The sequence below is a fragment of the Alexandromys fortis genome, unplaced genomic scaffold (assembly GCF_014885135.2).
Source record: "Alexandromys fortis isolate MF-2015 unplaced genomic scaffold, M_Fortis_MF-2015_v1.1 scaffold_10, whole genome shotgun sequence".
Taxonomy (NCBI): Eukaryota; Metazoa; Chordata; class Mammalia; order Rodentia; family Cricetidae; genus Alexandromys; species Alexandromys fortis.
The window spans coordinates 529,609-553,787 of record NW_026067895.1 but is presented as its reverse complement, the minus strand read 5'-3'; the positions used below and the strand labels follow the sequence as shown (position 1 = coordinate 553,787).

The 24,179-nt window shown below is 38.0% G+C and overlaps 1 protein-coding gene across 13 annotated transcripts in view; it reads left to right on the top strand.

Moving 5' to 3' along the window:
* The window catches only part of Tle4 (TLE family member 4, transcriptional corepressor), a 135,806-nt gene that overhangs the window by 86,182 nt on the left and 25,445 nt on the right, over positions 1-24,179 (top strand). For 7 of the 13 annotated variants that reach the window (XM_050158667.1, XM_050158658.1, XM_050158684.1 and 4 more), the window contains one exon: positions 21,278-21,367. The exons of the other annotated variants lie outside the window; for them this stretch is intronic. In XM_050158667.1, the coding sequence (XP_050014624.1) occupies positions 21,278-21,367 (90 nt within the window). The remainder of the gene's footprint in view (positions 1-21,277; positions 21,368-24,179) is intronic. 13 annotated transcript variants of the gene reach the window in all.

The following is a 24,179-nucleotide window of genomic DNA, read 5'->3' as shown; positions in this document are numbered from 1 at the left end:
TATACAAAGTCTGTGGGAGTTGTTTTCTTGGTCCTACCAAAAAGGGCTCAGTTGGTAGAGGGCCCCCTGACTCAAGTCAGCAGCCCCTTTGCCAGATTCTTTGGTTCCTATTATATTTCACAAACCATATGCTTCAGGGAAGAAAAGAGAGGGAGCTTGGAACTTTTGCATCTTGAAATATTGTTTGTTGAAGAAACATTTTTACGAAAACTAGGCTAGGGGATTCTAAGATTCCTTTAGAAAACAGTACTTTTAAACTACATTTATAGCTTATTTCAGAATCTAAGTATACTTTAAAAATAATTCTTTTCAAAACCAGTAGAAGTACTTGCAATGGGGAGGCAGAGTGAAGCTCCCTGGGGCTCTGCAGTCTCACACACACACACACACACACACACACACACACACACACACACACACACTACTTCTTAGTATAAATATAAAGTCAGGCAGTGGTGAGAATGCCAGGCAAAGGTTAGACCTAAAAGGATTAGTCATGAAGCCTTGGGCTTCTAAGGACAGAGATTATCACTTAGAACTTACTGGAGTCATGATTTTTGTTTCATCTTCTTTTCTTTCCTTTATGCTCTGCTTTGGTTGGCTAGCTAGAAGTGCCACAGGAATATTTGAAGAGCCTTGTTTAGTAGTTTACATGGGAAGTTGTTGAATTATTCACATAGCAAATGATTAGACAAGCACTTGTCCATCTGACTGAATTATTCTACATGTTTGCTGAAGCAGCAAAGAAGGTGAACAGCATTTCCTCCTCCAGAGGGTATACAGTGGCGGTATTGACCCATCTAGTTATTGGGTTTCAGTCTTTTGTTGACATTGTTGTAAATGAAAGCAGCCCCTGTTGATCTCTGAGCAGCTGGGCTGGATAATTGTGAAGGATTCCTGCTTGTTGCTGTTACCCTGGTGTTTGCAGTGGGTTGTTTGCTTTGACTTTTGTTGAACTGTTGACAAAAGCATTAGATACAAATGGGAACAAATAAAGTGGTGAGATGCCAGGAGGGCTTGGCAGGAGCTGTGGTTTTCATCCTGACTTAAATGAGAATAGTAGAACCTATCTAGATGGGAAACAAGGGAGGGGGGAAGAGGGAGAGGAAGGGAAGGAGGAGAGGGAGAGAGGGAGGGAAGAAGGGGAAAACTGGAGATGGGGAGGGACTTCGGTGTTTATGTACCTTGGCTCTTTTTAAAGATCAGAAAACCAAAGAGGCCAACAGTGCTATAACCCTAAAAAAAAAGTCATATAGTTCACCATGGCTATCAGGTGTGATGCTGACCAGGAATGATAGATAATTTTATAATTAAGATATTTTGAATTGGCTAATGACAAGTATGACATCATGATGGGGAATTAGGAAGGACCATATATGCTAAAATAATATAGCTAGGAAGAAGGAAGTCATTTTCTGGAATACTTTTAATTTGATTGTAACAAAATACTCTTTTGTATATTCAAATGTGGAATAGCTCAGCTGTTACAAAGCCAGAAAATTAATAGTATTTTTAGTGAAATAGCAGAAGAATGTCAACAACATAACTGCAGATGATAATGCTGGCATTTTATTCATGAAGAATTATCAATGCACATTACAGGACAGCATGTGTGACTGAAAATGATTGAGTGTTGGAAAAGTCACCATCCTTCTGTTCTACGATTTCACTTTGAATAAATCTTACCACAGCTTCTTTTGTATGTTTTTTTTCCCTATCAGAAGCCTAAATATAGTTCTTTTGGCTCTGGGTTGTATACACATTTCTTTAAGTGGCCCTCCCAGTATTGACTCACAAGCCAATGAGTTTGCTTTCAGGACACAGATGGCCAGTGGAGGTGGGTCATCTCCAGAGAATGGACCTGCTGACAGGTTCCTCTCAGAAATTTTGTGAAGGTTGTCTAAAAGCATTGGCCAGCATAACTTAACCACAGTGTAGTGACTGCAAACTGTCACAGAATCTTCTTTCCTCATTTGGAATAATTAATGAAACCAAAAGCATGTTTATGAAATACTAACACAAATAAATGGCAATTATATTTGGGGAATTAAAATGTCATTTGGAGCAGTACATTTTGGTGACGTGATGCTTGTTAGATTGACTAAATTTTATTTTAGTGGAAAAAAGCCATAATTTCTGTTTGCTATGTTCAGGGTGCCCTCGTCCTGTCAAGGGGACCTTTTGTTAGTACTGCTTTACTCAGTTCTAGAGCAGGGAGGAGCCTGGGACTCTTTATCCTGTTCTTTTTTTCTAGACTCGGCTTTTGGATTCCCCACCCTCAATCAGTAAAGAAAAACGTGCCTTGTTTCTTTTTTTGTTTGTCGTTAGGCTTTGACTAGCCGACTATATAGAATCAAATCTTAAGAAATTACATAGTTAATGTTTTGTTAATATTAGCTAACTGTCCCTTTCAAGGTGGGCATTTCAAGTTATTTTCATATTTGCATTTTCTGCAGTCCTGGGAGCGAGTAGTCAGCTGAGGGTCAGGAACTTGATTGCAAATTTTCATGTATGTTACATGCCAGATTACTTAAAAAAAGAAAGAAAATGCTGCAAAATGTAACTCCCCAGAGATTTGGTTCTCAGATGATATATTACTTCTTCTAGTAACAGTAAACAAAAGATCCTAGATCTTGAAGTTCTATACTGAGTAAGAATACTGTCTGTGAGATTAGTGAGTTGACATTCCTACCAAAGTTTAGTTTTCAAGGAAGGAGGTGGGAAATGAAGAGAACTTTAACAACAACAACAACAACAAAAAAAGCAAGACAAAAAGTTTTATCATCTTTAACAAATGTTAAAAAATAAAAAGGTAGGAGGACATGAAACATCACATACTTGTCTTAGCCACACTCCAAAATAATGAGAGACTTTAAGCTAAAACATAATAAAAGACAGATAAGTGAAAGAATCAGTTTAAGGGAAAATTGCTTAGACCAAGACAAATAGATTGGACACTATGCCCTAAGGCAGTGACGAGGACTGCAAAGATAAGCTATTTTCAGAGACTTTAGAGCCTCTGTAGTCATGCGCATTCTCCTCTTGATACTTCTCCTCCTTTCACACTACTTAAGCGAGTATTCATACTTGCTATGCTCTTAAAACTAAAATAACATTCTTGTGAAGGGTGACTCAAGGAAGCTCTTTGTGAACCTGGTTTCTGAAGGTTGGGAAGCTGGCTAACATGTTGGGGCCTGTCCACTTCTGTGCATGTGATGCAGTGTAATCTGAAGCCAGCCTTTGTGAGGAAGGCAATGTAGGGATGTTTGCTGGGACAACCAAGTGTCAAAGTATCTGCACTTACCACATGCTTACTGTTACTCCTTTTAAAAAGAAATTTAGTATACTATATGAATAGTTGAAAATGAACTGATTTTGGTTTTTTAGAATATTTAAATTACTATTCCACAGGCAGACTAATAGCAGAAAAAAGCAAACTAGAAATGTGCCAGGCTGTGGGGGAAATTATTTTGGAATTACGTTTTTGCTATAACAAATCTATGAAATGGATCGTGTAAGTGCTGATGATAGAAAATTAAGTGTAGCCAGCTGAGTACATATGTAATTCCTGAGGAGATTTTGTGATTCAGGATCATTTAACCTTTTGTGACATCATGACTTTGTTGTGTTTTAGAAAGCAAGACCACTTGCCACTCTGAATACATGAAACCAGAGACCAAACTGAGAGAATGTTGTAGCTTCTTGTTATTTTAAATATTTTAAATGTTGGTTTAAATGGCTTTGACTGTGTGCTTATTCTTGGAGAGACCAGCAACTACATGTTCAAATGCAGAGCAACTAAGGACTGCGGTTTGCCTTGTGTTTTGCAGAGTGCCTCTTTTATTTTCATGTCAGATTATCTATAAAATGGACTTGTCCCTCTAGTGTTGTAAAGCTTCACAGTGCTGCCTTGCCCTAATTGTGTGGGGAGGGAGCATACCCAGCAGAGCTTGTTGAGCAGAGGAGACTCTTGCCTCTTCTCATTATTTTACTACTCATACACCTAATCCCTGTCAACAAGGTTGGCTGTTAGGGGAAAGAATACACATCCCTGGACTATAATACCAATTGATTTGCAGCTCCTTTTCCTTGGGCTGAGTTGACGCAGAAAACTCCTGAGGCATTAAGAATCAGCTGTGGCAGGGTACATTGCAGAGAGAGGGCCTTTTGCAGCATTTAGGGTGCTGGGAGCAGCAAACCAGGGTCCAGTAAGAGCTAAAGTCTGTGCCCCACTCTTATGTAAATTCTGAATCCTTCCTTCACAGAGTATTATCCCAAGTAACCTCAATAGCAACCAGCTTTACTTTTCTCTGTTGCAAGTCTATGTGAACAAAGAAGCATGTGGGTTTGGGGAGGGATTTGGGGGGGGGGTCGATATTTTGTTGATTCATTTTGGCATGTGTTCACTTTAGTTATCAGTGTTGTGCTATGTAATTGTTGTCTACTGCTACAGAACGAAGAAGACTTTCTTCTATTATAAAGGATAACCAGAATGTAAATCATATTGCTCAAACCAACAGAGTCTAGCTGATTCCGTGTTTATCTATAGAAGTGCCAAAGGTGCCAGAACTCTTGCAAAGAAAATACACATTAGGTGTAGGGAGTGACTGCCTTTGTGGCACACAGTAAAACTAGGGCAGCAGGTTGACATAACTACATTTTTCACTGGAGTCAGACCTTAGAGGCTTCTGAATTGTGATGGTTTTAGTTTCCCACATGGGCCAGACAAAAGGTCTGGCAAAGATCTGTTTTCTAGAGAATTGCCTTATCTGGAAGTGGAAAACCATTTTCCTGGATGATCTCTGTAAGACAGGCTCTGGGAATCATCAGATCATATTTGGGGCAGCCTCTCTTACCAACCGTTTGACCTTGTTTTTAGAAAAGTGGGTCCAGGAAATTTCCCCCACCCAAAAAGACATCTTTCTGCTTGGTAATTGCTCTGCTTTCCATGGTAGTTTCCATGCTTAGCTAAAAGTTTTGAAGTTCTGTTACAGGGGATTTATATTTCCCCAGTTATCAAAACTAAGCATCCATTATATTTCTTTGATACTAGTTTTATGTAAAAAGACACCTTTGCTAGCTCATGAAACACTAAAAAGAAGGACGAGACTGAGTGGAAGTCTTAGAGTTTTTAAGAAGAAATAAGAGTGCAAGGGAGAGTAGTTATAGTGAAGAAAACACTCAGCCAAGGGACTGAGTTAAAAAAAAAATGCTGGTAGAAGGGCTCAGTGGATTAAGTCAAATGCTGCCAAACTTTACAGCCTGAGTTCAATCCCCAGGACCTACATGATGGAAGGAAAGAACTGGCTCCTGCAGGTTCCTTGTAACCCCACATGCATGCATATCCACAAACTAAATAAATAAATAATGTGATAAAATACTTCAATATTTTAAAAATGTAATTCCAATCAATTTAGATAGTCTTAGAACATTGCAATATGTGAAAGCATGCTTTAAATGTCAGCAGCCAGTGAAAAGGGCACAGCTGATAGAAAACTTTGGCCTTCAAGAACCTGGAGGATATATCCCTGAGCAAGTCAAGATGAATACCAAAGAGAATTGTCTGGTATATTGATCTCATAATGAATGAAATTTAAAAAAAAAAAACTAGTATAACTTGGCCTTGAAATTTTTTAATAGTTGTTGTGTTTATTTTGGGAGATAGGCAAATAAAATAGGATAACAAATGCTATTGTAACAAAAATATTTTTATAAACAATTTCTAGACCTCACCTTATAGTCCATTTAAAACGATATTGAGTACAATTCTACTTCACTAGGCAAAATAGCATGACTTAGTGTTGGAGCTTTCCTTTTGTGATGCACATACGGCAGATGAGGAGAGTTGGGTACAATGATGAAGTAACTGGCTCACTATTGCCCAGTAGAGTGTCACTGTTTAACTCTAGAGTCTGTCGTCATTGCTTCTGCTCAGTTTAAACTCTCCTGTCTGATGAACCTTACATAGCCTTGGCTGAATGTACGTTGGAGATATTAGGAAGTCTGCCTTTTAGAAAGGTGCTTACTATTATTGTGTGAGCTGCTTCCATTTCATGCATGTCAAATCAACAAAAATCCAAGCTAAATGGCTGCTGCCTTTTTGTGTTTGATTGTGCTCTTGTGATAAGTTCCTTCTGTGTAACTGATCTGTAAACCGACCCTGTGGGTGGTTCTCAGTTTGAGAACCTCTCAAACTGGTAAATGAAGACCATTTTTACCTCACAGCTTTTAGAATGTCACCACACAGCCTTTGGTGTTTTGTATTATATTTCTTATTTCCAGCAGATGCATCTTCCTCCTCCAGCTTAGAGTCTATTATCTGATCAATTAAAATTTTGCTGATGACAAAAAGCTGAGAGCATTTAACTTGTAGCTTTATCAGTTTGTTAGAGGTTAAAAGTGATGTTTGTATAATAACAATTTTGTGATTTGGGTTTTATAATTTAGTATCGTTTATTTTATGGACAAACAAGGATGGCTGTTTTATTAAGTATAGTCACAAGGTAGTTTAGTAGTGATACTTTATAACCAAAGTGTCTATACTGATTCATAATTTTAAAATCTCTTCATCTTTTTTACTATTCCTTAACTAGAGCACATAATGCTTATAGCATTTTGGCTCCCAATTCCTGCTAGCTGACTTGTGGAGATTTAGGTCACAGATGAAGTAGCAACCACTTGTGATAAATACTGTTGCTGGTTTTTCTTTAGCCCTTCCTTTCTGTCATTACCTCATCCTGTCTCAAAAAAAAAAAAAAAAAGCATCTTAATACGCGGAGACTAGAACAGATGGGATAGTTGAGTGGCAGTCACAGAGAAATGCTTGATCCAGTGCTCTATCAATTTATGGAAGATGCCTTGAGGAATTAGGTTAAAGGCTGCATGTTATGGTGAGTTACAGTTTAAAAATACCAAATTGAGTCGTGTAGCTTGACAAAAGCACTTTTGGGTGGGTTTCTGCATCCATTCCCAAAGAATTAAGATGGAAAGTAAGTCTCATGCCAAATGCAGGCCTTGTGATACAGGCCTATAATCCTAGCTACTTGAAAGACTTTAAAGAAAGAGACTTGCAAGTTCAAGCTCTACGTGGATTCCAGAGTGAGTTCAAGAGCACTGGGGCAACATAGCAATGCCTGTGTCAAAATAAAATGAAGAATTGCAGGGGCACAGCTCAGTAGTACAATGCCTGCCTAGTATATGTGAGGCCTTCATTTCTTTTCATTTAATTAACCAACTTTATTTCAAGCAACAAAAGGACAGGAAAACATACTTTAAAAAAATGTCCTTAAAGTTTTTCTTTTTTTTTCTTTCTAATTTTACTTTGTATATGGGGGTTTTGCCTGCATGCACGTTCAAGTACCACATATATTACTGGTACCCTTGGAGGCCAGAGGAGGGCATCAGATTATCTGCAACTGAAGTTAGAGATGGTTGTGACCCATCATGTGAGTCCTGGGAATTGAACCGGGGTCTTCTGGAAGAGCAGCCAGTGTTCTTAACCACTAAGCCATTTCTCCAACCCCTTTAAAGTTGTTCTTAATAATATATTGTGTACATATATACATGTGCATGTGTGCACGCGCGTGTACCTGTGCTTGTGCATGTGAGAGCAGATGATACTGGAAGTCAGAGACAGCAGATCCCTTGGATCTGCAGTTACAAAGGGTAATGAGTTCCCTAGTGTAGATGCTGGAAACCAAATTCTGGTTCTGGTTCTTTAGAAGAACAGTGTATACTAAGCCATCTCTCCTGGCCCCTGAATATAGTCATTTACATTAACAGTCCTCTGTAACTGGGGCCTTAATCACTTTTAAGATCCCATTTTCATTCATTAAGCAATGTTAGTGTCATTTTTATTATTGTTTTTTTGCATCTCTTTTAACGAAAAGGTTCGGCTGTATTAAATAGAATTGTAAGTGAGGTGAGAGATGAGAGGATCCTACACTAACCACTTTGATCTCTAGAAAGCAGTCATAGTCCAAGTCTCCTGAAATTAGAATGTCCTAATTGAGCAGACATAGAGGGATTGCTATTTATGTTCTTTTGTAACTTCTGTATTTGATAGTCTGTTAATTCCCACTGCTCATTTTAGATACAACTTTAATTGTGGGATTCTTCATTGTTTTTGATACCTAATGGCTTTCTGATACAGGCCAAAATAAAGCAAATAAAATTGCCACCTTTGGCCAGGCAGCGGTGGCCCATGCCTTTAATTCCAGCACTCAGGAGGCAGAGGTAGGCGGATCTCTGAGTTCAAGGCCAGCCTGGTCTAGAAGAGCTAGTTCTAGGACAGGAACCAAAAGCTACGGAAAAACCCTGTCTCAAAATTAAAAATAAATAAATAAATAAATAAATTAGCCACCTTTGTTACCACTGAAACTATTTTGGTTCCATACTCTAATTGAGTGTGTTTATTATTTTTTAATGAAATATATGATGAGAGAAACCAACCAGAGGTGGAGTGGGAAGAACCCTAGACTGAGGTGTACAGTGCCTGCCACCATTGTTTAAGCTTGTGTATGTTCACCATTGTCTGGGGGCAGTGTTCTTATCTTTAGACAAGGAGTTGGTTCTTATAAAACTAGACTCGGGAGTGTACTAGGTGATGAAGCCTATTGTGCATTTGTTTGTTTAGTATGTAGGCAGAAGTTTCTGTCCCACCTGTTCCTGCAAGCCAGTCAGTCTCAAAGAAGCACACAGAGGCTTATCTTAATTATAAACTGTTTGGCTTATTAGTTCAGGCTTCTTATTAACTAGCTCTTACAGCTTATATTAACCCATAATTCTTTTTTATGTTTAGTCATGTGCCTTGGTACCTTTTATCAGTGAGGCATTCTCATCTTGCTTCTTCTGCTTCTGACTGGTAACTGCCTCTCTGCCTTTCCTCCTTTCAGAATTCTTTTAGTCTGGTTACTTCACCTATACTTCCTGCTTGGCTACTGGCCAATCAACATTTTAAAACCAATATGAGTGATAAATCTTTGCAGTGTACAAAAGCATTATCCCAGAACATCCAGTATTCAGTAGTGAAACATTATGCAAAGCCCTGTTGTTTTAGCTTAAGGTAAATATTACTCTTGTCCATGTGACCATTTGAAATGAACAAGAACTGGTTTAGACATAAAAATCCTACTTCATCTTACCTCCTGTGGTTGAAGAAGTATCTTGCCTTCCTCCGAATCCATGTGAAAATGATAAGTTATAGCCATGAATTATCCACATACAGTAGACAGCACTATGCAGAGTAGAAAGGGGCTATACAAGGTCTTTTATAAACTAGATGTGAATACATATCAAATTACTAAAAGTCTCCTAATTTTAATAATAATAATGATAAACAGTAGTATATCTGTTCCTTTGGATTCTGTCAAGATTGAGGCAGTGTATATGTAAACTGCCTTGCAAAGAGCCAACATCATAGTGACTTTTCAGTAAACAGCATCACATATTCTAATTAGTATTCTGGCTAATTCTGTGTTCAACATGAACTCAGTTTATGGCATCTTCATGATTTTCTGTTCTTTTGTACATGTATCAGTAGTAGTAGAAATATTAATAGTGTGAATCCCCAGGCCTTGTGCTTTGTATCTCTTTCATGCTAGTATCTCTTTCCCTTTGTCCTCGGCTTGGTAATTTTATACCAGTAATTATATAATTATTTCATTAAACTCTTTAGGTGTCATTTCTGTATTTTAATACAATCAGAGGTAACTATTCTGAAAACAAACTTGAGACTGTACTATCTAAGACTTTCAAGATGTGACATCTTTACAGCTGTCCTTGAGAATCTTGTAGGTTTGCCCATCATTACCTCTATGATACACATGACATCAAACCACATGCTTTGCCTCTGAATCAGAAGTGAGTTGTGCAGGCAATGGCCCACATCAGAGCACTGGACTGAGCTCCCAAAATCTAGTTGCAGAGTGGAAGGAGTGAGAGTATGAGCAAGGAATCCAAGACCATGAGGGGTTCATCCACTGAGACAGTTTGCTTGAGCTAATGGTAGCTCACCAACTCCCAACTGGACTGGGAGTAATCTCTAAAGGGGGTTGACAGTTGGGGCAGACTGAGGGGCCACAGACAGTGACAGTGGGATTTGTCTCTATGGCATGTACTGGCTTCTTGGGATCCTATTCTCTTTGGATGTAAGCCTTGCTCAACCTAGATGTAATAGGGAGGGCCTTAGACTTTCCACAGGGCAGGGTGCATGGCCCTTTATTAGGATTGGAGGGGGACGGGGGAGGAGCAAGTGGATGGGGAGGGAGTGGAAATTTGGATCGGTATTTTTTTAAGTAATAATAATAATAAAATGAGTGGGTTGTACAAGTATGATAGTCGTCAAACTCTTGATACCTCACCAAGTACCCTTGCTACATTTTTTCTTTTTCTTTTGAGTATCTTGTGAATATCACATAAGTACATGACCAGTAGAATAAGCAGTGAATGATGAAATTGATAAACAGATGCCTGGAACTGTTTATATTGTCTTTATACATTCTCTGTGTTGGTTACAACAGTTAAGTGTATGAACTACATTGTGAAATGTATGAAGCAAGGCAGAAAAGATGTGTATAGAAACATAAAAACACCAGGGGTGCCAAGGTCCACAGATGTTGTTCTTCAAGTTATGTGTATAAACTATCTCCTTGATATTTAATGTGTTTATCTCCTGACTCTCACTTTGTGATGAACCTAATGCATTAGAATCAGAAGTATTGCACAGGAATCTCTGATATGAGCCAAACGTTTGTGCTTATCAGAGAAATGCCATTGCAGTAGTAAGTAAGATACTTAGAGTCTTACTTTACCTCGTGCTGGCTGTGGGGCCTTGGACAAGACCCAGCTCCCATTTTTACCTAGTGTTTAGCACCAAAGTAATAGTCTGCGTGCTTTCTAAGCTTATATAAAACAACTGAAGACTAAAATTTAACCTAGAGGGAATTATGTATTTAGGAACTAGAAAAATTTCTTATACTTAGTTGCTGTAGTGAAAGGAAATCGTCATCAGTCAAGTGGACAATGTGCTGTTTTTTTAGAGCAAAGAGCTCTGCATACTACAGCAGAAGTGAAAGTCAACCAGACACAGAGCCTTCCCCCTAGAATGATAGCACTCCTGTACTGAGATATTAAGACTATACTAACCTTCTTTACGTAGCTTTATGTGTTCTCTTGAAGATTTAAAGATCTGATATCCACATTAAAGTGGCCATTGAAAGTGAATATTAATTTTCAAAGCTATATAGACACAGGTATTTAGTGATTTAAAAAAAACTCACTTGTTAGTAAATTGAATTAACTTAAAATATTAACTTTGAATTATAGATTGTTATTCTAGACCCTGCTACAATAAATGTATTATTACTGGTCCCCTCAAGTGCCCCACATACTAATTCTCAAATGCATCGGACTCTGAAGGCATTCTTGGTGTACATTCTCCAAGTCTAGTGTCAGGATTTGCCCATTTGTTCTCTTATCCTGCCACTGAAGAAAAAAAAGAAAGATCTTGTCCATTTCTGCTTTCAACAGCCCTGTATTTCCATGACAGTGATATGCTACAATGCTTGTTTCACTTTTACTGAGTAGGGAGAAGGAGGAAAGTGTAGACAGCTACTCCAAACCAGTTAGCCAAGAGTTTCCTGTTCAGCATCCTCTCTTTAATAAAGCCATGAGCAATTGGCTGTCGGATAAATGAAGTTGTTGAACAGCAGTTTATGAGCTTCTTCTGGCATTTAAATCTCTAAGTATTCATTATGTCAAGGTAGAGTTGGGAGACACCATACTGACCATAGCTAGTCTTACCTGTCTAGGTCCTGCTGCGTATGTCCTGAGAACTTGGTAGTGCTGTTGGACAATTGGCCAAAGCAAGTAGTAAGGCTAAAGCTGGCATCAGTGTCAAGTCACTATCAGCTGTGGACTATAGGGAAATCTAAGAAGCCATGGATGCCATGGCAGCCCATCTTCCACAGTGGTCTTGGAGGCAGAGATATAATCTGCCTGCGTAGGAACCAGCTTGGAGGCCAATGTGTGTGAGTCATGGTGGCATATCTGTGTGAATGCCTTATATTAATTGCAGTGCCCATGTACTCCCATTTCTTATTATTGTACTGGAACATTAACAATGTCACCACCATTTGATTGCTTCACAGAAGTAGCTTGAGCACAAATATGCACCTCTCATGTTTGAGATAACACAAAGATTATTGTTTCCAAGACAACTTTGATGAAATGTCAGCTTTCTCTGGGTTTTTAAACTCATACGAGAAGCATTGTTCTGCTTATTCATGCTGAGTAATTTGTATACCACAGTACTTTGTTTGGAAAACATGCCTGTTGTTCTTTAAAATATGCTTAATGCTAGATTAGAGAACAGGACTTGGGGGGGGAGGTCCCCCAGTTCATATAAGCTCATTTCTAAGGCATTTAAAATAAAGAGGTTGGGCCTGTATGGTATTTAAAAACCCTTCACATGATGTTTTTAAAACAGATCAATTTCAGCATTAAAATGTTAGGAATTCAGCCAAGGAGCATTCAGCATGGATTGTATAGCTGTAATGATAATGTATTATAACTATCTTCTTTGAAAGTGATTGTAGCAGCACAGTTGAACCTGGTGAATTACATAATTTAAGAGTGTTTGCCAGAATACTGTTGGGGAGGAATTTTAAAGCTTTTCCTAAACCAAAGTAAAATGAGAGATGGATTTTATTATGCGGTACTTAAATCATAAGAATAGTCATCACAGAATATCTAAAGATAACTCATTTAAATTGAACAGAAGGTCATATGTCTGAATGTTATTCATTCTTGCCAGAGTATTGGGATGTAAGAGAGCATATTTTTTAGCTACCTTATTTGAGTTTAAAATTTTTTGTTTGCATACTACCTAAAAATTCTGTCCAATCAAAAGTAATCTTATGATTGAGACCTTATTGAGTTCAGAAATTGACTGTAATTAAGAACTTAAATACCAATCATACCATTTAGGTATAGCATTAATCCATCTTAAAACTTTCTTTTCTTTTAGGAAAATGTCACATTAGGCATGCTTCATCTTCAACCTGATAGCTTGTCTCTCAAGAAACTGTGCCCTTGTTAGGTTGTTTGCTTGTTTATTTGTTTAAATTGATTAATTTTGTTATGGTGGGTCTTTATATCCTGCCTGTTGCTGTCTTTGTTTACCCAAGAATTGGAATATTTTGGATAGTTCCACCTATAACTTTGGAGTATAAATTTTATTTTTTTTTTTGAAGAACTAATATAAGTTGAATTGTGTCACTTCCTCCAAAGCAGAAAGACATGCAGCAGGATTGCAGAAAGGAATGAGACAAAAGGGCAGGACTTCTACATAAATCTTGACCTAGCCTCTCCCGTAACACTGAAGCTCATGTGTGTGTGTGTGTGTGTGTGTGTGTGTGTGTGTGGGTTGGAAACAGTCTAGAAGATAGTTGCTGAGATGTAACATATATCACCCTTGTGAGAGGAACATATATGACATTTTTTTAGTTGTATCTCTTTATTGTCAAGAACACATGACAACATGTGCTTAATGACTGATTACTAAAGCCTTGAGCTTATTGCATATATAATGTTGGCTCCTGCTGTGGGTAAATTGCATCTGTCTAAAAGATGGCATTCAATTCTGCTCCCTATGTCTATGAATGTGACTTTACTTGGACATAAGATTTTGGTGGATGTGATTAAGTTACCATGAAGGTCACACTGGACGAGTGAGATCTGTTTTGTTTCATTAATGTAGTAATTGCTATATGATGCTAACTTATAATGAGAACTTACACTAATAAACCACAAATGATACGTGTTGAAAGCTTTTAAAGTTTCCTCACTTGGTACAGGCTCTGTGTGTGTGTGTGTGTGTGTGTGTGTGTGTGTGTGTGCGCGCGCGCGCGCGCGCGCATATGATAGCAGTAGTAAAAAGATAAAGAAGCCCTCGTGCAGCTCCCATTTCATGAGAGGCATGTATCATCTAGTGAACACTTCAACATCACCTTAGTTTACTTTGTGTAGACTGCTGCAGTGAACTTGCCTGTGCTCCTTGTGCATCCATGAGTTGGGCAGTCTACATCCTGTGCAACCATCTGTGGTTGACCCTGTGAGTGAAATGTTTCTGCTTTCTTTCCCTCCTCTCACTTAAGAATCTTCAAGAGGAAATTCTCAGAACTTTGCTTCCAGTTTTTTCTCCCTTTCTCTGCTTCTCTCTCTCTCTCATTAGCATTTTCACGTCCTTTGCATCTTTCATACTTACACAGAGTACAAGCTTTCATTTTGTGTTAAGCATTCTTGGCTGCCAGGTATTGTGGCACATGGCTTTATTCCTAGCACTCTTGTGAGACAGAGGCAGGTGGATGGATCTACATGAATTCAAGGCCAGCATGGTCTAGAGGGTGAGATCCAAAACAGCCAGGACTACACAGAGAAACTGTCTCGTCAAACAAAAACAAACAAAACAAGAAAGAGTTCTTGGCTTAAGTAGTCCTATAAACAAACCTTAACCCATGCTCCTGTAAACCACCGTGATGAAACTGTTTGGTTCACAAAACGAAACCTGGAAAAAGATATGAATGTTGGTGTGGGGATCGCAGTTGAGAAGAAGAAAGGATTGGCAGAAGACAGGACAGAACAGGGGCTAAGAGGATGTGAATATGATCAACATTTGTGTACCTATATAAAAATGTCACAGTAAAACTAATCTCTGTGTAATTAGTATATGCTAATTAAAGTATTCTTTTAAAAATTTTGGCTTAAGTCATATTTGAATCTATATCTGTCAGCAAGCCACCTGAGCAGTCCCCACCCCCACACACCCCATCTTACCTTTGTCCTCTTTTCTTGAAATTTTTAACATAGTAGTTAGTATCTTTTCTTTTGACTTTTATAATGTAACCAAACACTTATAATTAAAGAATTGTCTTCTGTTGTCAGCCATTTGCAGTCATACATGATTTTTGTTATTTCAGAAACTCAGGTTCTCTTCTATCTAAAATAAGGTTCACAAATGCTTTCACATTTTCAATTAATAATAATAATAATAATAATAATAATAACAACAACAACAACAACAACCAAACATTTTGGTTACAATAGATGCCAGTTTAGTCAGTTTGATAGGAAAAAGCTGGAAATCTATACTAACACCACCTCCTCTTCCTCCTTTTCCCTTGCAAATGCTAGGCAAGTAAGTGCACTACCACTGAGCTGCATCATCCCCTTTTTATTTTGTGTGTGTGGGGAGGTGTGGGGGGTGTCTCAGTAAATGTGCAAGCTGACCTTAAACTTGCTCAGCCAAGTGGCTGAGATACAGGCCTGGACAGCACTTTCTGAGTAACAAGAAACTAGTTGGTTTCTCTGGGCTTTATCCCTACCCCATTTAGTGGAGCACATTGTAACTATGAGCTTCTGGTGTTGCTATTTTGTTTGGGGGCTGAAACTAAACTCACTACTTAAAGTAATACATTGTTTATTTTTTTAAGATATATTTTTATTTTATGTGTATTGGTGTCTCCCTGCCTGTGTGAAGGTGTTAGATCCCTTGGAACTAGAGTTAGACTCTTACCTTTCATTGCACCCTTCAGTGGCTTTTTGCTTTGTGTTTCCCACGTTCTTTTATTCCATAGCAGTGGTTACTTAACAGCCATCCATGTTACTACAGTGGGATGCCTTAGTCCTTTTGTTCAATGTGACATTTTGGGCCACTTAATTAAATTACATTAAATGATATGTTTTGTTGCTGAACAGTTGAACTACAGTGTGGATAGCATCTCGGAATTTTTTGAAAAAATATCCGTATAGTACAGTTTGAGCTTGTAAGGAGAAGTAGTTAGCTCCTCTAAGGTAATGCCTTTTGCAGAATTATTTCTTTATTACTGTTTGGTTGGATTGATGTCGACAGTGAACACCAAGGCTTTGATGTTTTATATGGCATTCTTCCTCACTAATTAACTTCATTAGTGTAGTGGGGAAGAATACCATATAAAACATCAAAGTCTTGATGTTTAATCACAACTTTAAAGTCTTAGACTCTTCGATTGCCAAACACATTTCAATTAGTTGAAAGAAGGTCGAAGATTCTGTTTCCCTTCTCTGGCCTTCAAAGCTTTTCCAGATTCTTTTCTGGTTGACTTTTGGTACTTGATCCTAAATGTTAATATAGACAAGCTAAAGTGGCCATGGAGGACACAAATAATCTTCCTACAAGCTATAACCTAGTTTCGTTGAGAGCCTCAGTTTCAACCGAAGGCAGTCATAAATTCTCCTTTTGAGTATTAATGGAAGTAAGTATGACTGATATAATAATAGGTCTTATTAACTTGTTTTCTGTTGTCACAAAATATCTGAAGCTGGTTATTTTAAAAAGATAAAGAGTCCTTGGCTCACTGTTCTTGAGAGTGAGACATAATAGTGGTTCATGTTACTTTGTTTTCTGTTGTCTCAACATATCTGAGGCTGAACATCTTAATTGGGGTGGGTCTATTTGTTGGCCTCTGGTGAGAGTCTTGTAAGACATGATAATGGCATGAACATACTTGTGGGATGGGAAGGTAGAGGGCTTAGGGATTCAGGGCCTGCACAAACCATAATAATCCCTTTTGAGGGTAGCCCTCTCTGTGTCGCCTGATTACCTTGCACTAAGCATCTTCTCTTGATGGTCCCACCACCTTTCAACATCATCTGGGCACCAAAGAACAAGGACATTATTCAACTCACCTCTGTCTGGATCACCATGGGCTAATGTTCTCCTGACCTCTCCAGTGTTGTCAAGTTAGAGCCACTTCATGTTTCCATGTTACCATGTGTAGTTCAGCCTTTCAGTTCAGTAGTCTTGTATTTACGTGTATTTAATGTGAATTCCTAAATGACCAACAACAGGAACTCTTCCTCTTAGGTCTTTCCACTCCAGTATGTGTTCTTTGTTTCTTTTTTTTTATAAGGTTTTACAATAGCAATAATGTAATTCAGATAAGCAATTATTGTAATTGACCTTGATGCTAAGTGTCCTTGGCTTTTACCGTAGTTTGCTTATATCCTGAGGATGGCCAATTATCTCATAATACCCACTTCATTGAGATTATTGTTTTAATTATCACATTCAAAATATATAACTTTGTCATCATTGTAGAGTCACACATGGGAATGTTACATACAGGCATTCAGAAGTGGGTTAAGAGTGCTGCCCTTTATCTCAGGACAGGGTTGAGGTTGAAGTTTTTCTCCCTTACAGCTCTGACCTATGATTTTGGAATTTGCAGTTTCTTATCTGTTGTTCATTATTGCATGATTGGCTGCAGGGCTAGCAAGTCAGGGATCTCCCTGAGCTAATTGTGTTCTTGCAGAGGTCCCTAAGGCAATGTGGTGCCAATGGCTATGCAGTGCTAGTTGATTAGGCATTCTGATTGATAGCAATCAGCAGTGGCTTGCCATTAGCTGACTCTGCCTTAGGTCATAGGTTTTCGACTGTGGAATCACCCAGGAGCTTTTTAAATATAATTGCTCTGGGATAGGGCCAAGGTGTTCCTCTCCCTCTTCCTTTTTCTCCATTGTGTTCTCCCTTCCCCTCCCTTTTTCTCTCTCTCCTTATGTGCAGCAATAGCTGAGAACCACTAGATTTAATCAGTGTAATTGTAAGTCATGTGGCTGGTTTTTTTTTTTTATTTCTTTCTTTGATAAAGATAAGGATGCCGTTTGTCACATGTCATATAAGCCCTGTGAGGTTAGGAGTATTCTCATGGGGTACCTAAAACTCCTTTTCTTTCTGAATTAAGAAACTATATCTGATTTAAGATGCATGAAGTTGGCTTTACTGACCAACCTGATTTCAGTTTTATGTACACATGCATACTTCTCCGAAGGAAGTCATTTAGCTAAAACTCCGACATCTTCCTCTGATCTATCCTCTTCTCATCATAATTGTTCTGTGATCCAGCTCTGGATAACTGTAGTAGTTGCTAATTGGTTCCTGCTTCAAGCCACTAAGACCTTCTTTCATAATCTCATTCAAAATTTTGCTATTTTAATTTAACATGAATTGACATGCATGCAGAATTTATATTTTATGTTTATAATTGTTCTTATTTTTAATTACAAAGGATGGATCTAAAAAGATATTTTCTGTCCATGAGGCTTTCAAAATTCTTACTCTAGTTTAACTGAGAAGGAGTCTGATGGAAAGGTTTGAGAATTTAGACCTTTTCTAAGACCTTGGATTCATTTTTAAACCATGAGTACCTTTACTGCCTTTCGGTGACATGTAGAATAAATCCCAGGCCTTATTGAGGCCTAGTGGGTCTGCACAATTATCACCACCCTACTTTCCATACTGTCCTCTGAGACACAACACTCTGCCCTCCATATTTTCTAGTTCTACCCTCTGATTTATCTCCTTTTGTAGCACAGAGTGTTTGCACTTATTTTTAATTTATTTTATTGATAACTTAGGTTATGTTTCCTATTTAAGGTCCTTTGCCTGTTCTTTTTTCTGTATCCTTAGTGTCTTGGGCCTAGCAAAGTACCTGGCTACCTACCAAGGTGCCTCTCACTTATCATTATACTTGAATTCTTGTTGGAGTCATTTGTCAAGTTGTGTGAACGTGGAGATGCAGGTGTATGGCACATTTCTGTCACCACAAGTCAGGATTGTTCTAGAGGCACATTTAACTTGAATTCTACAGATTGGGGAGAAGGAAGCACTAAGATAAGTGTGTAGCTAGAGTCAGTTGAGAGCATGCTTCTTCTTTCCATGTGTCACAGCAGGCCAGTCTCTCAGCTTCCAGAAGTAAGCAGAGAAGGGCAGCGTACCTTCCCCTTCATATAGTTATTACAAGCAACTGTCATTGGCCTCCATAGTTCATGCCATAAACTGGATAGTTTACACAATAGAACTATACCTCTTAAAAGTTTGGAAGGCTCGGGAGTCTTGGTCAAGATATCTCCCATCAGGAGTCTTGACGAAGGGCCCATTTCTGAGTCATAAGCAGCACCTAGCCATGTTTGTCATATTAGTGGGAAGAGCAGATACTTCCTCTAGTTGTCTAACAAGCTTACTCATTCAACTCATAAGGCTCCACACTTGACCTAATCCCCTTTCACAGGTCCCACTTTCAAATACAAACACATTGGGCTTTAGGTGTTAACTTAGAATTGTATTGGAACATAGGCATTTAGACTGTAGCCAGAAATCTTTATAGAGCATAAACCCTTATCTCCATTGGGCTGCTTTGAAAGTAGAAGCTTAGAAGGGTTGCCTGGCCCAGAATCACATAGTTTATAAATGTTAGACCAAAACCTGAAACCACAGTTCACACACTAGAGCACATGCTTATTGTATGATGTACTTCTTGAGATTCTATGCCATGGAAAGCTGGTGTCTTGTTACCTTTCACTTCCCAAATGTCTGTGCTGTGTGTCATTTGAATAATCTTTTGTTCTTGGAGACATTCTTGAAAGTCCTAAACTGGAATCTTCTGAAACAGATCACTGCTCCTAAGATACTACAAGCTGAATACCAGATCAGAGGACATTGGCCTTATTAATGGAGGACTGCCTATGATGGGATGTTTATACACATATGTGCATATATGAAAAGAGAGCCTAGAGCACAGAAGCCATGCCTGAGTTGCAAATTACTTACATTCATTTATTTGGTTAGCAAATACAGCATTGTCCTTGCACTACAAAATTAAGTCCATTGAGTCATTTTAATTTTTAATTGCAAAAGTGTACCCCTAGACTAGTGTTTTTTCTTTTTAGTAAAATGGTGATTAATCAAATAGTATTCATTTTATTTCTCCATACGACAAGAGTATTTTCTCCTAGTCCATTTTCAGCATGCTGCAATTTTGCACCAATTAGTTTGATGCTGAATTGCATTTAGTTCCATTCAGTTCTGTTTACTGAGTAGCACTGTAGTGATTAAATGTCATAGAGTACACCAAATATACAAAAGTAATTAACCCAGAAAGGACATGTTTAGAATAAAGGTCAATAGCCTCTTTAGCCCATAGTGCCAACAGCAGGCTAAGTGTTGACAGAGGTGTTGCTGGTAGGTCTGGAGAAGGTGTGTGTGTGTGTGTGTGTGTGTGTGTGTGTGTGTGTGTGTGTGTAAGAGAGAGAGAGAGAGAGAGAGAGAGAGAGAGAGAGAGAGAGAGAGAGAGAGAGAAGGTGAAATGGAGGAAAGGGAGAGTATTCACACTTGTCTGCTATGGTAAGTAGAATGGAATATGGAATGCTAAGATTTTTCTCATCAGATTGTAGCGGCACTGTACTTATTGTTTGGAAAGCGGGTGAGACAATAGACTGCAATTTTGACTTGCCTGTCAACATTTCAGCACAGATAGTGCCAAGATCTTTCTTGGTTTAACCAGAGTAATCTTTTTTTTTAAAAAATTAAGATATATAATCACATCACTTTCTCTTTTCCCTTTCCTCCCTCCTCTCCCAAGTTCTTCCAACTCTTTCCATGTACCCACAGCCCAACTCTCAAATTTATAGCCTCTTCTTCCCTGTTTTATTATTGTTGCATATATGTATATGTATGTATGTATATACATCAAAATATAATACAACTGGTTTAGTCTGTCGTTTGTGGGCATATGGTAACTAGAGTAATCTTGATGCAGACTAGGTGACTCATCCTTTCTTCCAGAGTTTTATACCCAGTCAAACCTGCATCTGCAGATCTGTCATTGAAAAGCTGTTGCTTAGTCATTTCTCTTGAAATCTTTGCTCATATATCTAAGCATTTTTATCTCTTATGTTTTCATCCCTCTATATTTGAATCACCATCAATCACAGTTAATATTAATGAATTATTAATACATAATTAAAACTGCATAAAACAGCAAGTAGTTGGTATTATAAACAAATAAAGAAAAAAATTAATAGAAAGTTTTTTCTCAAGGATTGCATATTTCTGTTTTAGAGTTAGCCATTTTCCCCCCATTTGTATGTGATGATTTAGCTGCCCAAGTGGGGAAAAAGAAGATTTTCCATTTAAGTAAAAGCCTTAGGAGGAAATACCTAGGGATTATTATTTTTAAATGACCATCACAGAAAAATTACTAGGACATGAGTCCTTGGGAATCTCACCTTTTCACTGGTCAATCTTCAGATAAAAAGTGCTTCTCCCTAGCTACAGACAGCTATTGACCACATGATAAGCAACAGGGATGAAGTTAACTGAAAATGGCCCCTCTTCTGCCAGAAATGTATCCCTTTTAGAATAATGAAGGAAATTGGTGGCCTTGATATGTTTCTTCAACAGCACTCACCATATATGCAGTCAGAGGCAAGGCTGGCACAGACCCTGAAAGAAGACCTGCACCCTAGATTGGTGGAGTTGCAGCAAAGAAAGGTATCACTTTGGATTCACCTCTACCCAACACTGTTTACCTCTGTTTCAGTTTTATGTTTCCCATTGTTTCCTCTTAATACGTTTTCAGCCTAGTTCACTTTCAAAATCACCACTTTGAAAGCCTTCTTCCTTTGGTGTGCCTACGTACACAAACTCCCACCCACCCCTTCACAAACACACAACTATTAAGATCACAGAAGTGATTATATTGAATGTCAAGGATTCAAAAGACTACTATCAAACAGTATACACTTGCTACATATGTATTCTTTCCAGTATCTAGGTAATGAAAATCACATGTGACGGAGAGCATACTCCATGTTCCTTTGTTCAATAGCTGTAATGAGGCAGTGGTGCAGAAGCCAGGAAAGGAGATGAGAAGCCGAAATGGAGCTCACATGAGGTCCAGGCCTGGCATCACAGGTCAAGAACTTTCACAATATGACAGTTAACTGATACAGAAAAACTGAAAAATTCTTAGCCTCACAGGCCAGAAAAGAAAATTCTTGTCAGAACTTGCATAAAACTCACAAGTGAAAAGACTTGGGTGTCTACTATAACAAAGAAACTTCCAGGTGAATTGGGAAAAGTAGATAGGAACTGTTCTACCTGTCCTATCATAGGGCTGAGCACTTGGCAATGTTAATGGGTGTTTATTTCTCTTATGACTTTTGGATTTGTGTTGCCTAATATGGTAACCACAAGCCACGCACACCTGTCAAGCAACAGCAATGTGGCCTTTCCAAGATAAACTATAAGTATAAACTGCAAACCAGCCTTTGAAAGTGCAGTACTAAAGAGGAGAGATTATAAAATATCTCAAATGATTATATTGATTATGTATTGATATAGTATATATTATGTCTGGAGTTATATATGTAATTGAAATTTTATGGTTTCTTTTACATTTAATACTGTGGCTACTAGAAAAATAAGTACATGTGTGGCTATATTACATTTATATTGACAAATTCTATTCTGAGATCCAACTCACTTTTTGTTGAAAATTTTATCAGCTGTAATCATTAGAAACTCGCTATTCTGTCCTAACATGAAGACCAGAGGTTGTTCAGATTGACAACCTTAAACTAGTCGGCATTTTGTATTTAAATTGATTGATTTTTTTTTATTTCCTTCTGTGTTCCTGAAGAAATGCTATCATACATCATTGTATAGAACATTTGCAAGAATAACACAGAAGAATACATATGAGGTTTTCTGTAGCTAACACTCTCAAAATGATATATGTTTAACCTTATATAGATTGAAATATTTTACTAGAAAAAAAAACAACATGAAAAGACCAAGGTAAGGATCCTGACATATTAAGGTATGGCTTGCCAAAGCTTAGTGCTAAGTCATTACCCTGCTTTAATTCTTCTAAACAGCTGTTGGGATTATATTGGTATTTATATACACACACAAACAAAATATAGATCAAGATAGTTCTTAAGCAATTTACCCTACCAGAAAATTCTTAAAGCTCACCACTTTGGTTTTTAGGACAAATTTATATACCCCATTGAAGGAGAGTTAGTAGCATTGATAATATGGCATTAGGTAAAAGAGTAGTTTAGGCTATATCTTACATAATTTATTCTTTCAAAATAAAATGACCAATGCGTATAACTCTAATTAGTGTAGAGTCCACATACATATATTTTAAGTATCTTGTTAATGAGGGCAGAGAATTCTTGGGGAGAACAAAAGCACATGACTGTGTTAAATTTCGCAAACATGAAGGCCACCGAATTGAAAGGCACAGAATGGACTGGACGATTAAACTTTTGTGTACAATAAAAGTTGTATTGCTTGGCAAATGTTTATTACAGTTTCTGTTAAAATTGTGGTAATCAAGGTGAAGTACACACACACACACCCCAAAACCCTGCACCATTGCCTCTTCATGTGGCCCATAGCTTGGACCACATGCAGGGTGACTGTCATGTGAGGAAAGCTAAGATACCTGTATAAGAGTCAAGCTCACTCACTTCTTTGGCATCAAAATGTCATGTTCTTGCCCCCAAACTACCAGAAAAAAGTAAATGTATTTAATGAAATTTCTGGTGCAGAGCCAACAGTCTTATTCCAGGAAGAGGAAATAACAGTCAAGAAACCTCAAGAGGACATTAAGATAATGTTCTAATTTAAAATCAATTGTATTGATACCTTATAAATTATTAGGGCATTTTATCCTGACCAAGTAATGTGTAATGCCGAGACCACAAAACAAAGTGTGAATGACTAAATATCAAAGTGCTGTTTTACTATTTCATGAAGTAAAACAATGTATATGTCTTTCGTATTCTAAGTACTTTGACTTATGATGGAAAGGCAAGCTGTGGAATTCATTTATCTCTTTATTTCTTCACTTCATGTATATTCAGTAAATCCTTGTTGAGTGAAGATTGTGCAGTAGTTTCCACCATTGCCAAAGAGGATTGGCTCTTCATATAGGCTTATTATAATAGATGCTAAGTACTCTGCTCACAAGATGCGCTCTTCAGGCCTTACTGAGACCTTAGAGCAATGCCCCCACTCTAGCCCCACCTGCTGGGAATGAAAACTTCAAGAATTGTAGTAAGTTCTAGCTAATAAAAACTGATGCAGGCCAGTCTTAAACCAAAGGCTATCTGATTTTATGTCCACAGTGTGAAAACTGGAAGTGCTGTTTCAAAATCACCTATCAGACTGTTAATCACTCTGGTTTGATTATATGCAGCAGTTTGTCTTGACCCAAGTTTCTTACTAGAAGAGAAACAGAAAAATAACAATAACAACAAAAATTTAAGAGTATGTCCTTCATGAATTG